Below are 15,182 nucleotides of genomic sequence, written 5' to 3' on the forward strand. Positions count from 1 at the left end.
CATGCCCGGCTTTTTTATTTTTAGTAGAGACAGGACTTCACCATGTTGGCCAGGCTGGTCTTGAACTCCTGACCTCAAATGGTCCGCCCGCCTCAGCCTCCCAAAGTTTTGGGATTACAGGCATGAGCCATCATATACCCAGCCTAATAAATTCTTTAGTTACCCCTAAATATACAACCTTGTAAAGAAACGTGTACCTGTGTCAGCATGTCTAAATGCATTATAAAAATGTGTTATCTTGTTTTTCAAAATAGCATATCCCATAGAGCAAAGTTTAGGCCAAGCTTCCTTTACTCCAAAAATTTAGCCAATCAGTGACAGCACACGTGTGAAGCTGACCGCATTGGGGTCATCCACAAACGCAGAGCTGCACTCTGTTGTTTATGTTGTCTGGAGGTTATGAGATATGCACCTGTCTGCTGAGATTGTTTTAGAAGAAGACTCGAGATGTCTTGGGACCCTCCTTACCCCACTGCAGTGTATTGCGCTTTACCAGGACATTTACTCTTTAGTCATTCCAAGTCTTTGAAGTCACTTTAAGGCTTTTTAAGTCATTTTACATTATTTTAATGTACTCAGTTTTTTCTGGGTTCCCTAATGGTTGAAATTAAGGATTCTCTGCCACTAAATTAATAATATACCAAAAACAAGTTACATAAAAACAATCATTTAGGCCACAAGTGGTCCCAGTGGATTTTTTTCCAGTTGTAGGAAATCTGATCCGTGGAAAGGCAGAGAGAAATTTCCCCTTAGACAACTCTATAGCATCATTTTTCAACTTTATAGTCTAGCATATAAAGAAACACTGACAGGGAATGGCTTCTCTGCAGATCTCACCTCAGTGTCCACGGGGGACCTCTGCATGCAACTGTACCATCATCCACGAACACCCCGTTAACCCACCATCAAGCAACGCAGGCACCTCGAGGGCCCTTTGACTAGTGATGGCAGAAGAACAACAATATTTGGTCTTTGTCCCTATGCCTAGCACAGAGCTCCTAAAACCTTTGGCATTTCCTGAGTGATAAGAGTGACAGGAATTCCTTTTGTTCTAATGAGGCAGCTCTTGGGGGTCCTAGATGGCTTCAGGAGGGGACTGCTTGCTAGAAAGATCAAGGCATGATTAGAAAGTTAAAACTGACAGCTCCACCATCTGTCCCCACACCAATCCTCAGGGAGAGAACCAGGGCTGGAGACTGAGCCAATCACAAATGGCCAATGATGGAATCAATCATGCCAATGTAGTAAAGCCTCAAACCCCCTAAGCAGTGGAGTTCTGGGATCCTCCATATTAGTGCACGAATCTGTGTGTCAGGAGGGTGGTGCATGCATTTGCACTCCATGAGGACAGAAGCTCCTGCACTTGGGACCCTACCAGAGACCTCACCTATGCACTTCGTCATCTGGCTTTTCATCTGTACCCTTTATAATATCCTTTAAAATTAATAGTAAAGGTAGGTAACATGCTTTCCTGAGTTCTCCGGGTCATTCCAGCAAATTACTGAACCTGAGGAGAGGGGTTGCAGGAACCCTGATTTGTAGCCAAGTTGCACAGAAGTGTGAGTGCCTGGTACCTGTGTCTGAACTGAGGATGCCGATGAGGGAAGGAGCCCTCAGCCTGTGGTCTGACAATAGCCCCGGGTAATTGGTATTAGAACTGAATTGAATTGTGGGATATCTACTCGGTGTTGGAGAATTAAAGGATCGGCTGGAGTAAGGAGTAGAAAAAGCCACTTGCTAGTGCTGGCAGAATGTTGCTAAGTCCGCCCCTTTCACCCACTTTCCACAGTAACTAGTGGCTCCTGTCGAGGCCGGGGGCGCAGCCGCGGGAAAGACGAGGCGCTGCACAGGCACATGCTCCCCATGCTGACAAGCGCCGTCTCCTAACTGCTGCTAAGTGAGCCACAAGCTAAGCCAGCAGGGCACTGCACCACGCTTATCCCAGACCTAGGACGTTCAGCAGCAAGGAGGCCTGGCTCTTGGCACAGCCTCCGCAATAGGAACTTGGGCCTTCCGGACATAAGGGGACGCAGAAAGCAAAGATCCGGCTGTGATCCAACACTGACTGCTGCAGCGACTGCAGTTAGCACCAGTCCTTGAGAAAGACCAAGAAGGGCGGCACATTTCTTTGGGCCTTTGTACCACTCAGGGCTCTTAGAGCTACAAGCGACAGAAAACCCAACCCGGAATGGCTAAAGCAAAATGGGATTATGAGATCAAATGAGCTACGAGTCTCGGGCAAATAAAATGATGTGGCAGGTTGCACTTCCCAAATTCGCCAGCACTAATATATTCCGTCCCACACACTTTCTCCCACAGCCCCGACAGTGATGCTTCCCCATCAAGAAGCTCCTTCCCCTGCATCTGGGGGCCTGTGATACAGAGAGATGTCTGAGGCCCCCACCGCCATTCCAGCCGTGCTCTTTGGGCCCCCACAGCCTGGGCAGGAGGCGCAAGTGAGCAGCCTCCAGATGTTTCTGGCCTCGGCCTCTGCCAGCTCTGGTGATTCCGGGTGGAGCAGGACCAGCTGCCCTTTCAAATTCCACGAAGATGGTTGAGTTAGGAGTGAAATCACTGCTGTTGCTTTGAGCCCCTGCATTTGGGGATGACTTGTGAGGCAGCCACAGTGCGTGGGACAGATGACTTTACCAGGGCCCTCCCTTGGCCCTGGTGCCTCAGGCGCAGGCCCTGTTCTCAGGCCTAGCAATGGTATGCAGTGGTGTTGGCCTCTCAATAACCCCTGTCAGTGTGAGGCCCTCGTTCTCCAGCACCTCAGCAGCAGTGTGCCGGGCTGATCGTTCCGTCTTGGGCTCCGGGTCATCTCCCGTTCTCCCCTAGTGGTCTGTGTGCCTCTCCCAGTACTGAGGTCACGGGTCATTGCTTCCTGCAAAGTATACAGGGGGGGGGGGGGGGTCACCCTGAATCAAAGTGGAGCCATTGTTTCCATCAACACGAACAGCAAAATCACTACACGGTGACTAGAACCTCTTCTGCACCAGCTCTCCTGGCACCCTCCTGACAAGTATTTACGGCTCTCGCAGCTCTCTAAGACTGTCCCGACTCTCTGGCCTTCAGGAGCCCCAGACGGCCCCGCGATGCTCTTAGCTCTCCGCTCCTGCCCGATTCATTGTAACCATTCTCAGGGCCATTGATTAGAAGGGTTCAATATACGAATCCACCCACATGACATCATCCTAAGGCTGAAGGTTTTCCGTTGAGGTGCAAACCAACAGGAGAGGTTCTCTGAGTTTGCATGAAGGGAGGGAAAAGAGCAGGGGGTGAGTGGCTTTAAGTTTTCCTTCACACGGAGGATCTGCCTGCCCTGAGAAGCCTAAGGCCCATTTCTGTGCTAAGCAGGTGAGAGCTGCCAGAAAAACAGCCTGGTTTTCTCTTTCCTTCCTTTTCTTACCTTTTCTTTCCTTCCTTCCTTCCTTCCTTTCTTTCTTCTTTAGCAAATGTAACATGTGGATGAGACTAACTTTGAAATTTACATTCAGAAAATATTGATCTCACATTCATGATTTTAACCCTCAGGGGAAAAGAAAGTATTTGACTGTGGTTCAGCGAGTTTACAGCACTGTGATCAATACAGAGATTAACCTTTGAAAAGGCACCCAGTATTACATTAGCATCTGTTTTGACCTTTGAGAAAATATGAATGTCTGCCTGGCTACCCTTGAAGCAGCAGACAGAATGAGGGCTTTATAAATCTACCAAGAATTTTATTATGTTTACTGTTAGTCAATGGTAATGATCCCTTTGAATCACACTGAACAAAGCCAGGTCATTTTCAAATATTGTTTCTAAGACAGTATTTTTTGGATGGTTTATTCTCTAGATATTTTTTCACTCTTTCATTTAATTTATCAGCTTGATGTTTTTAAAGCCTCACAATAATTAGCTATGTTCTAAGAAACCACAAAAGAAAACAAAATGAGGTGACAAAAGCTTCATTGGAAGCTAAATTCCACAACAAAATTCAACTTAATGTGTCTCTATGTTTAAAGAAATAGTAAAAATTGGCATTATCAATTAACAAAACACTAATAGACTGGTGTATCTTACGTGGGCGGCACCGAAATGGTATGGCCTGGTCCCCACGGAGGAATGTCCTGGAGAACAGGTTTCCGCCCAATGAGGGAATCCAGCATTAGCATAATTTCTAGTCAGAAAATCATTTTCTCCAGTGGAGCAAAATAAAATCACATCCTCCCCAGGAAGTGCAGCAAAGATTTCTCGGGCATGGCAGAAAGAATGAGTTGCGGACTGTGGATGAGCGATGCGGACCGTGGATGGGCGACGCGGACTGTGGATGGGTGATGCCACTGTCTTGCTTCTGGTAGGCAAGGTAATGAGAGCCACCCAATGCCACATCGCTGCATCTGCTCACAATAAACTCCACAGATCAACAAGAAATGCAGATGACGCCACATGGATAGCCTGCCTTCTGACATAACTAGAAGACGGAGTGTACCATAAACTCCACAGATAACAAGAAATGCAGATGACGCCACATGGATAGCCTGCCTTTCCACATAACTAGAAGGTGGAGAGAACCATTAACTCCACATGATTACCTGTCAGTAAAGAAGAAAACACCAATTCCCAGCCAAGCTGTCGCTCAGGCCTCTGCCCCTCACCCTTGCAGGGAGCCAGAGAAATCCAGACAATTTTCATGAAAAAGAGAAGAAATAAAAATTCTAAAATTGAGGAAAGTAACAGCCAGAAGCAGGAAGGCCAACCTAAGCGTAAAACCGCTGGAAAACGATCCTGTTGGATTTGTGTATAGACGACGGAGAAAAGACATCGACGTGCACTGGGCTCCAGGAGACAGGCAGGCACGCATCGTCCGCAAGAGAACACAGCAAACAGGCAGGCAGGCAGGCGTGCCCATCAGAGCCTGGCAGGGAAGGGGAAAAACAGCGAGGGCCGGGCGGAAATGCAGAATCCTGTAAGACAAAAGGAACCAAAAATGGATGGGCATCCCCCACAATTAAAAAAAAAAGCTGTCGCAGAGACTGCTCTCCACCACACTGACCAAAGAACAGGAATCTTCTCAAACTAGGAATCCTGGAACTGACACCGGCTGGCAACCCTGTCCACAAAGCACATAGCCAAAAGCTGACTGACCCTGTGCAAGGCTTTCCTAATAATAAAACAGGGCATGAGAATCTAAATACTGAAGCTGGGAAAGATTTCCCCAACAAGCCACGTGAAACTAGGAAACATAAAACCGCATACAACCCTCGACACTGAATTTCATACCTTCAGATAAGCACTGGGGATGTGCAAAAACAACCTGAATCCAAAACCCAAATGCTGAGAGCAGAAAACGACAAAAACGTGAAGAATAAAATGAGAAGCCAAAGAAAAAAAACAAATCATGTCAGAAATGAAGATTATGTTATAAGGTGTTTCAGGAAGACTATAATCAAATGAAAATGTAATAAGGGGCATTAAAGAAAGAAAGCAAACAAGAGGCCAAAAACAAACTGAGTAGTAAAACAAACCAGAAAGAAAGTGGTTGAATTGGAAGCCAGGCCAGTGAGACTCAACATAAAGAGATCCATGAAATAGTAAAATATAACAAACACTTAAAACTCTGATCCAAGAAACCTTTCTGGACTCAAAAGAAGACATAAAGCTACATGTTAGGCCCATGATACCCATGGGATACCTGGGAATATCTTAGTAAAACTATTAGACTCTGAAGATAAATTTGCAGAATCCTCCAAGCCTGTAGCAAAATTACCAAATAACTTCAAATGTAAGAGAACTGGGCTGCCATCAGACATCCCACACACACATACAGCTGAGGCCACCACGGAGTAACACCTTCAGGAAACCCGGAGAAGGTATGTGTGAATCAAGGGTGTACTAGGAAGCAAAGTGTCTTGTCAAATGTTAAGGATGTAGAATGCAGCCTTAAACCTACAAAAGCTCAGGGGTGCTGTACCCAGGAGCTGATCTTGGGCTCTTAACGATTAGCCTCACCTGTCTAAAGGCAGGAACACTTCAGCCAAAGAGCCAATGGTGAGGATCTAATAGACTTAATCGTGGATCTAAGAGAAACAAGCACAGAACAATGGTGGCTGGAGGAAGAGTGATGATGTTACGTGTTTTGAAAGCAGAAATACTTCAATTAGTAAGTGGGTGGAGAAAGAAGGGAAGAGAAAAGTAGAATCAACTTATCAGTGATCATTTAGGCAAGAGGTAGAAGTCAAAGGTTATCATTAAAGATAGACAAAGGAGGTATAAAAGACTACGTAAGAAAACAGAAGACTAAAGACAAGTGAAAAAGCATAAGAACAAAGGTAATCACTAGAACAAAATACAAACCTTTCAAATTGCAAGGAGAAATTTTAGAAAATAAAAGAGCAAAAAAAGATATACATATAGAGAAACATAGCAACTAAAACATACATAAAACCTATAGCATGGAAAATGTGTAGTCATATCGATAAATGTGAGTGGACTAAATTTATTTATTAAAAGAAAACAATACTTTCATTTTGGTTCACAAAGCAAGTCCCAACAATAGACAGTCTATACGAGACACACCCAAAACAAAGTGCTTTAGAAAGGCTGAAAGCTAAGAAAATGATTTGTGATTCCAACACTGAATAAACTACAATCAAGCCAAAGAGCACTAAGCATGACAGAAGGGATGTTTAATCGTGCTAAAAGCCTCCCACTCACAGTGGAGACAGAACAGTGGTAAATATGTATCCAGCAAATAACACACTAACCACCTTTCAAAGATAAACAGTAAGAGATTCAAGGAGAAATAAAGAGACATACTTGTAACAGGAAATATTTAACACGCCACTTTAAGTACACAACAGATTTAGTGAACAAAAACTAAGTAAGGATGTAAACGACCTAGTATAATCATTGGGTAGACTTGAGAAAGATGTAAGTTTATACAATAACAATAGAGAATGCACACATAAAGTATGATCAAACTTGATCACAAAGAAACCAGATGTAAGTTCCATCAAAATAGAAATTAATAAAATAAATAAGGCCGGGCGCGGTGGCTCAAGCCTGTGGTCCCAGCACTTTGGGAGGCCGAGACGGGCGGATCACGAGGTCGGGAGATCGAGACCATCCTGGCTGGCACGGTGAAACCCCATCTCTACTAAAAATACAAAAACTAGCCGGGCGAGGTGGCGGGTGCCTGTAGTCCCAGCTACTTGGGAGACTGAGGCAGGAGAATGGCGTAAACCCGGGAGGCGGAGCTTGCAGTGAGCTGAGATCCGGCCACTGCACTCCAGTCCAGGCGACAGAGCGAGACTCCGCCTCAAGAAAAAAAAAATAAAATAAAAAATAAAATAAAATGAGTAACAAGATTATTTAAACTGGAAATTGAAAAGAACCGTTATTAAACATCCAACTCAGATGAAAGGCAAGCCACACTAAAAATACAGAAATCCTAGAAATAATGATAATGGAAGCATTATATATTAAACTCCATGGAATACATTTAAAGCAGTGTTCAGAGGAAAAAGCATAGCCTTAAACACTTATGGCAAATAAAACAAACAAATAAAAGTAAATGAAATATATTTGAAATTTGAAAAAACTAAAGAACAGCAAAGTAAATCAAGAGAAAGCACTAGCAAGGGAATGATAAAGATAAATGCAGCAATTAACAAGGTAGAAAATAGAAAACTAGACTAAGAAATACATCAAATTCTTATTTTTTGAAAAATAAAATAGAACTAGATGAATCGCAAACCACTAATCAAAAATAAATCCACAGATAAAAAATGACAAGGGGAAAATAACCGCCAAAACAGACAAAATTTAAAAATAATTCTAAGAAAATATTTGCAGACCTCTCGATACCAATATTTTTAGGGTAATTTTAAATTATGTGTCTATTCCAATATTTCTGATCCTAATAAAAGTGTAATGCAGTGTGTTGTCTCTCATAGCTGCAGTAATCAAGACAGTGTGGTAGCACTTTGGGAGGCCGAGACGGGCGGATCACGAGGTCAGGAGATCGAGACCATCCTGGCTAACCCGGTGAAACCCCGTCTCTACTAAAAAATAAAAAAAAATTAGCCGGGCGAGGTGGCGGGCGCCTGTAGTCCCAGCTTCTCCGGAGGCTGAGGCAGGAGAATGGCGTAAACCCGGGAGGCGGAGTGAGCTGAGATCCGGCCACTGCACTCCAGCCTGGGCAACAGAGCGAGACTCTGTCTCAAAAAAAAAAAATAAATAAAAATAAAAATAAATAAATAAATAAATAAAAAAGACAGTGTGGTACTGGGAAGGGATAGCCATCCAGATAAATATACCAGAACAGAGAACCCGGGAACAGATCCACAAAGATGCACTCAGCCGATGAGTGACAGCTGCAACAACAACTCAGCAGAGGAACCATAGCCTTTGTACCAAATGGTGCTAGAGTGTGGCGAGATCCACAGGCAAACACAAAAAGAACCTTGATCTAACCCTCACACCTTATATGAAACTTAACTCAGAATGGAACATGAACTTAAATGTAACATGTAAATCAATAAAATTTGGGGGAAAAAAGAGCACAGGAGATAATCTTTGAAAAATATCTAGGGCTAGGTAAAAAGTTCTCCTGCTGTCATGCTTTTGACACCAAAAACACGACACACTAAAAAATTTTTTGACACGTTGGGCCTCATTAAGATTCAAAACTTGGCCGGGCACGGTGGCTCAAGCCTGTAATCCCAGCACTTTGGGAGGCCGAGACGGGCAGATCACAAGGTCAGGAGATCAAGACCATCCTGGCTAACACGGTGAAACCCTGACTCTACTAAAAAATACAAAAAACTAGCCGGGCGAGGTGGCGGTGCCTGTAGTCCCAGCTACTCGGGAGGCTGAGGCAGGAGAATGGAGTAAACCTGGGAGGCGGAGCTTGCAGTGAGCTGAGATCTGACCACTGCACTCCAGCCTGGGTGACAGAGCGAGACTCTGTCTCAAAAAAAAAAAAAAAAAAAAGATTCAAAACCTTTGCTTTGTATAAGAACCTGTTAAGTGGATGAACAGACAGTCTACAGACTGGGAGAAAATGTCCTATCTGCTTTCTTCATAAGAGCCCCAAACTGGAAACAAGTCAGGTGATCTTCAATGAGGAGGCGACAAAACAACCTGTGGTCCATCCATGCCACAGAGTGCAATGCAAAGAAATCGAATACTGGCACGTGAGACAACTTGGAAGAATTGCTAGACCACAATGCTGAGTGAAAGCAGCCAATGCAAAAAGGTCACATGTTGTATGATTCCATTTATTTAGCCTTCTTGTAATGACAAAATGCTAGAGATGGAGAACAGATTGGGGCAGGGCTAGAGGTAGGAAGGATGCAGGGCTGGCTGGAAAAGGCCAGCATGAGGGCGCCTCATAGCGATGGAACTCTTCTGTGTGCCTTGACTGCATCAATGGCAACATTCTGGCTGTGATCTTCTACTATCGTTTGTCACAATTTTACTGCTAGGGGTTTCTGCACAAAGGGCTCACACAATCTCTCAGAATTATTTCTTACAACTGCACATGAATCTACAATTATCTTGAAAGAAAAAGGTTTAAAAAATTAATGAAAGCAAAAGGTATAGATAAAAATGGAGCTAAAGTTTATCCATTTCGACTACAGAATATCTAAAGCTCCTCTGCAAAATTTAAAATACAAAAATAAGCTTAAAAATAGTCACAACATGTATATCAGAACTGATTTCTGTAGGTGCAAGAGAGCTTCTGAAAAATAGGAAAATTCATCTCTCAAGAGAAAGACAGAGGCAAAGGATATGAATAGAAAGTTTACAAAATAAGAAATGCAAATATTCAATGCTTATAGAGAAAGAGTATAATCTCAGTAGAATTAATTAAAACAAAACATGAGTCTATTGTTAGCCAGCCAGATGAACCTCGAGCATTTCAAATGGCAGTGACAAGTTTCATCAGTGAAGTTCGATAAAGTGTGTGGAGAACGACATTTCTGGATGCCAGCTTGTCAATATTTATCTGGATTCCTAAAACATCATTCATTTAGCCAGTGGTTCTATGTCAGAAAATTTATCTTCAATTATCAGAAATGAAACAAGGTTTTATCTATAAAGATATTTATCACACCATAACAAGAAATAGCAAGCAACCTCAATACCTCAGTGTAAAATGAACCGGGATATATCTGCCTATTGTAGGTATAGCTATTCTATTTTGGAAGGACAATTGGTCCTAGGTAAGATGGTCACAATAGAGTATAAAGAATAAAAAGTAGGATACAATGTGATTTGAAGGCTTTGTAAAAAAATATGTAATCTATGGTAGGCAGGGAAAATGTAAGAAAACACACCAAATTATGATCAGTGGCTATTTCTAGGTAACAAAATTATAGGTTACTTTTATATTTTATTCATTGACACATTTTCTGTTAAATACTTATCTACATCATGAGAGAAATGGTCATTTTTTAACAACATTCTGCACTGTGTATCACAGGAAGCCTCCTTTTATGAAAATAAATCTTTGAGTTCTAGATAAAAGTCAAAATAGTGCATGTGCAATTGCAAATTAAGCAATTCATGCAAATAAAGTCCCTAGCGCAATTAAATAACCATCCCCTGGGCAAAAACTGCTCTGATTTCTGCACAGCAAGGACCTGGCAAGAAGGATGGTCAGAGTTGGAAGAACTGGAACCAGGCAAAAACAAGGAAGGATCTCTGTTGACCACTCACCACAGAGACACTCTCCATCCAAGAAGATGCATATGACTCATAAGGCTGGGGCTAATGAGCTTTCGGGGAGACAACTGGCAGTCTTGCCCAAGCTTTCTGAGGCCACCGACTTCCTGTCATACTAGCCGTTCACCACAGTAACTGCACACACACACACACACATGTGTCACACACTGCACACCAAATGCAAGACCTGTGTGAAAAGTTCAGTGCCCACATGCATCACGCACTGGAGCTGAACCTCAGGCACTTTACGTGTCCCAGGTGGAGTGGACGCAAACCCTTTCAGCTGGGCAGATGTCCGGTTATTGTTCCGAAGTGCTACTTGGGAAAAGATCAGACTGTGGTTGCCCTAAAAATCTTCTTTTTAAAAAAATACTAATACCAGGCCTCCCGTGCCTACCTGTGAGACCAACTGGTGTTGCAAAAAGCCATGAGGTTTTTCCGCTCTCTGAGATCCAGCCTATGGGCCTGCCAGGAAGTAGAGGGGCCAGTACGTGGTACGCTTGCCCAAGCAAACAAGTGGAGACGGGGGACGTGAGAACGACGGCCTTCCAGGGCTGCAGAAGTTAGGAGCCCGGCCCAAACGAAGGAGGCAGAGCTGGTAGAGAGGGTGAACTGAACCTCCCCCTGCTGCCCACTCAGCACGCTTGTCTCTGATCCCCTCTCTCAGCTGTGCTCTGGGTCTGACCCTCACTGACCATAGGGCAAAGATGAGAAGACAGCAGTGTGCGGTAGGCCACCCTGCAAAGGCCACTGCCATATTTGCTGTAATAAATGCTGCTCTCATTAGGATAATTCTTGTTTAACTGACAGGATGATTTCTTTTATGCTCAGCTGAGGCAGATGAGAGTCCAGACAGAAAGAAGTGGGCCAGGCATTAAGTTTTGAACCCTGTCCCTTAGCGGCAGGGTCAGCGACATGCCCAGAGTCCCACCAGGAGATGCACACTCAGCGTCCCCTGTGGCTCACACCCAAGTCACCCAGGAGTGTCATTCAGATTGATGCCTCAGCAAAATCACCACATATTACTAGTTTCTTACGAACCACGGAAATGGCCAATATCGTAAGTCTGGCAAAAGCCGGTGTGCTGCTGTTCAAACAGCCTGCTGTGTGTGGGTCCTCAACTGGGCACAATGGCCAGGGTTCTGTTCCCAAGCCAGCCCCAGGCAGCAGTGCCTGGTGCAGCGATCGCTGCCTCCACCGGCTACAGGGTTCTCTGCCCCTCAGCCAACGCTGAGGTTCCAAATCTTTCCCTGAGGCTGGTTCTGGGAACCGTCACTGTGCACACACCCAGCGCAAATGTACAAAGAACTCCACAGAAAGCTTGCTCAACACCAAATGAAGGAAGTTCATTTTAACAGCACCATTTGACAGGGCTTCCAGCTTCCATTCAGCCCCTCACCTGTTTGCAATGTGCAGTGTGCCACTCACACACAGACGTGCCAGCAGTCAGGGCCCCAGCGTGGACCCAGCTCCTCCTAGAGCAGGCTCTACTCTGCAGGCACCCGCTGTACACCCCCACCCCTGAGGGCCTCATCTCTCCGCAGTCCTCCTGAGAGGTGCCCACACAAGAAGGGAAGCCACTGCCAGGCTGCCCCCATTCCACCACCCTGGCTTTAGTCTGCGACGTCACGGGGTCTTTGCTAGCAGGGACTGTGCAATCCAGCAGGGGAATGTCAGACTCGACACGCACCATCTTCGTGGACAGTCAGGGCACACGTTCCCACTGGAATTTTCAAGAGGACAGCCACATGAAATACCTGGCAAGCCCACAGTCATTTCCTGGCCCCCTGACTCAACCCGAGTCATCCAGAATGTCTGAACCATCCTTTGTGTTATGGAGCTAATCCCAGCAATTTTTTTTCTTGAGACAGAGTCTCACTCTGTCACCTGGGCTGGAGTGCAGTCGCGTGACCTCAGCTCACTGAACCCCTGCCTCCCGAGTTCAAGCAATTCTTCTGCCTCAGCCTCCCAAGTAGTTGGGATTACAGATGCACACTGCCACGCCCAGCTAACTTTTTATGTATTTTCACTGTGTTGGGGTTTCACTGTGTTGCCCAGGCTGGTCTCGAACTCCTGAGCTCAGGCAATCTGCCCGCCTCGCCCTCCCAAAGTGCTAGGATTACAGGCGTGAGCCACCAGCAATAAATTTTTAATGTGTTCTTTTCTGAGTTAATCTCCCCTACACCACAGTCTCTCTAATTGCTAAAAATATGCTTATCTTAGCGTTTAATGTGCTTTTTTTAATTAAGTAAGCTTAGGAACTATACAGTTTAACAGAAATTTAAAGTGAATGTAAAAGTACCTGAAAAATTCCATGAAGGAGAACCCATATCCATGCTGCTCTGCAATTCCTGCACACACCACGTTTGCCGACGCGCCAATCAGTGTCCCGTTACCTAAAGTTAAAATTTAAAAACAAAATCCCAGTTCATCCTGGTGGTCAGCTTCTGTTCTCTTTGGTTTGTAATATTTAGATCATCTCACAGGCTTTGATGTGATGATTATTTTACAGTCAAAGTGACTGCTTTGTAAATATCTGGAAACACACAAGCAGAAAATAAGCTCACTGATTGCAAATATCACGATTCATTTACGGATAAAACCACGGCTGCTGTATGTAACAGAGAGGAAGAAAGCTAAGGAGAATGGGCAAGTCACTGTGCGGCTGTGAGTCTCTTAGAGAAAAATGCAAACGGGGCCAACCACCAAAGCCGAGAACGCGTGTCCCTCGGGAGTGCAGTCTCAGACAGGAGCCACCTTCCTCCAGACTGCAGGCCCAGACACTAGGAAACTCTTTCGGTGGATGAAAGGATAGGTAAAAACAAGCAGGTGGAACCCCTTTCCTTCAGATCTTCACCAATGGCATCTCCTTGACATAAAACACCTCTCTGGGTAAGCTTTTATGACTGTGCACACACACGTGTGCCGTCCTCGCGGCCTGGTGAGCAACAGAGCCAAGGCGGCCACTCGGGTCGTCAGATCCAACCCCCACACACACTCACAGCCGGGGAAGGCCCAGGAGCCTCCTCCGTCCCTCCCAGCCATCGTGGTCAGCGTTCGTGAACAGGCCCGTGATTCAAGCTCAGCCAGTTTAGCTGAGTCCTGACGTCCGTGCACACACGGTTGAGGAAGAGTCGCCCTCTGTCTCCATCTCTCTCCCCTTCTATGGAGGATGGGTGAACTGTGCGACACTGCCCTGGAGCTGCCTACGGCATGTCAGTGCGGGGGAGTGACCTTTCAGAGGCTGGACAACATGGATGACAGAGCAGGTGGAGGCCCCACGTCCCCACGAAGACACAGCACAGACAGGGTGAGCAGTGCGCCCAGGTGTTGGGCCGGGAAGTGGCGAGTCCTGACCGTGAACCATTCTGGCTCCAGAGGAAGACCAGTGAGGGGTGGGGCTCAGGCTGCCCCAGGCCATTCCCTAGATAGCCAGACGGAGTGTCTGAAGGGCCCAGTGCAAGTCTTCAGGGCAGTGCTGGCCCAAACAGCCCCCTCTGGGCACGGCTGCACCAACGCATCCATCCCATCATCCTGCCTGCCAACCCCGCTCCTTCCCTGGCCAGGAGACCTGCTCAGTGAGACTCCACACCCTTGCCAAGCCATCTTACGTGGACATCATTTCTCACTGTCTGACGAGTCTCTTCCCACAGAGAAGCCGATGTTCTCTGGCCGGCCTTGCCCTGCTAGGCCCCGCACTGCTCGGACCTGCCCTGCTCGGACCTGCCCTGCTCAGACCTGCCCTGCTCGGCCCCATGAATGCACCTGGCTACCAGGACAGCATCAGCCTGCACCCTAAACCATGCCAACTCCAGGACGTCACTAGCAGAGCCCAACCCACGGTCCAAGTTCACATTCAGCAACTTGCAAGAGTGCTGAACATAAGACTCCACTTATTTTCTCTCCCGTTAAGGAATAGTATTGAAAAAACACCCGTTTTCCAATTAAAATGATAGCATTGCAGGCAGGCCCTGCCCAGATGGAGAGCATCTCATCCTGTCTGGTGTGTGTGTGGGTTCCTGATCTGCGAGGGACCCACTTCCCAGGAAACAGAAGGATCTGTCCTTTTCCTTTTGCAGGTTGCCAAGGTGAGCCGCTCAGGAGGTCCTGAGCACTCTGGACTCAGGGAAAGGAGTGGGGGCAGGAAACGACGGTGAAGGATCTGCAGGAGGGCCGCACACCGCCTGGGGCCTGCATGAGGAAGGCTGGGTGAGGATGGGGGGCAAGTGGGTGAGCCCTGTGGACCCAGCTCTTTCCCTGGAAGGGGAGATGCGGCTGAGGACAGGCAGGGGCAGGGCTGGCTTATGTCACTGGGGTGACGGCTCAGCCTTTAGACATCAGACATCCACCCACCTTCTCAGGAGTGTCATGTGGGTGACCCCGTGGGGCTGCTGTCCCCCAGAGGCCCTTCTGCACCCGGACGTGTCCGAATTGCCTGGCCTCCCTCCCCGAGGGCCCTCCTTCTC

The 15,182-nt window shown here is 46.2% G+C and overlaps 1 protein-coding gene across 3 annotated transcripts in view; it reads right to left on the reverse strand.

The window, feature by feature from the left end:
* Positions 1–15,182, reverse strand: part of OCA2 (oculocutaneous albinism II) — a 355,302-nt gene that overhangs the window by 93,516 nt on the left and 246,604 nt on the right. For all 3 annotated transcript variants that reach the window (XM_011942880.1, XM_011942878.1, XM_011942879.1), the window contains one exon: positions 13,019–13,112. In XM_011942880.1, coding sequence (XP_011798270.1) covers positions 13,019–13,112 — 94 coding nt within the window. The remainder of the gene's footprint in view (positions 1–13,018; positions 13,113–15,182) is intronic.

Source organism: Colobus angolensis, unplaced genomic scaffold (genome assembly GCF_000951035.1).
Source record: "Colobus angolensis palliatus isolate OR3802 unplaced genomic scaffold, Cang.pa_1.0 Scaffold211, whole genome shotgun sequence".
Classification (NCBI taxonomy): Eukaryota; Metazoa; Chordata; class Mammalia; order Primates; family Cercopithecidae; genus Colobus; species Colobus angolensis.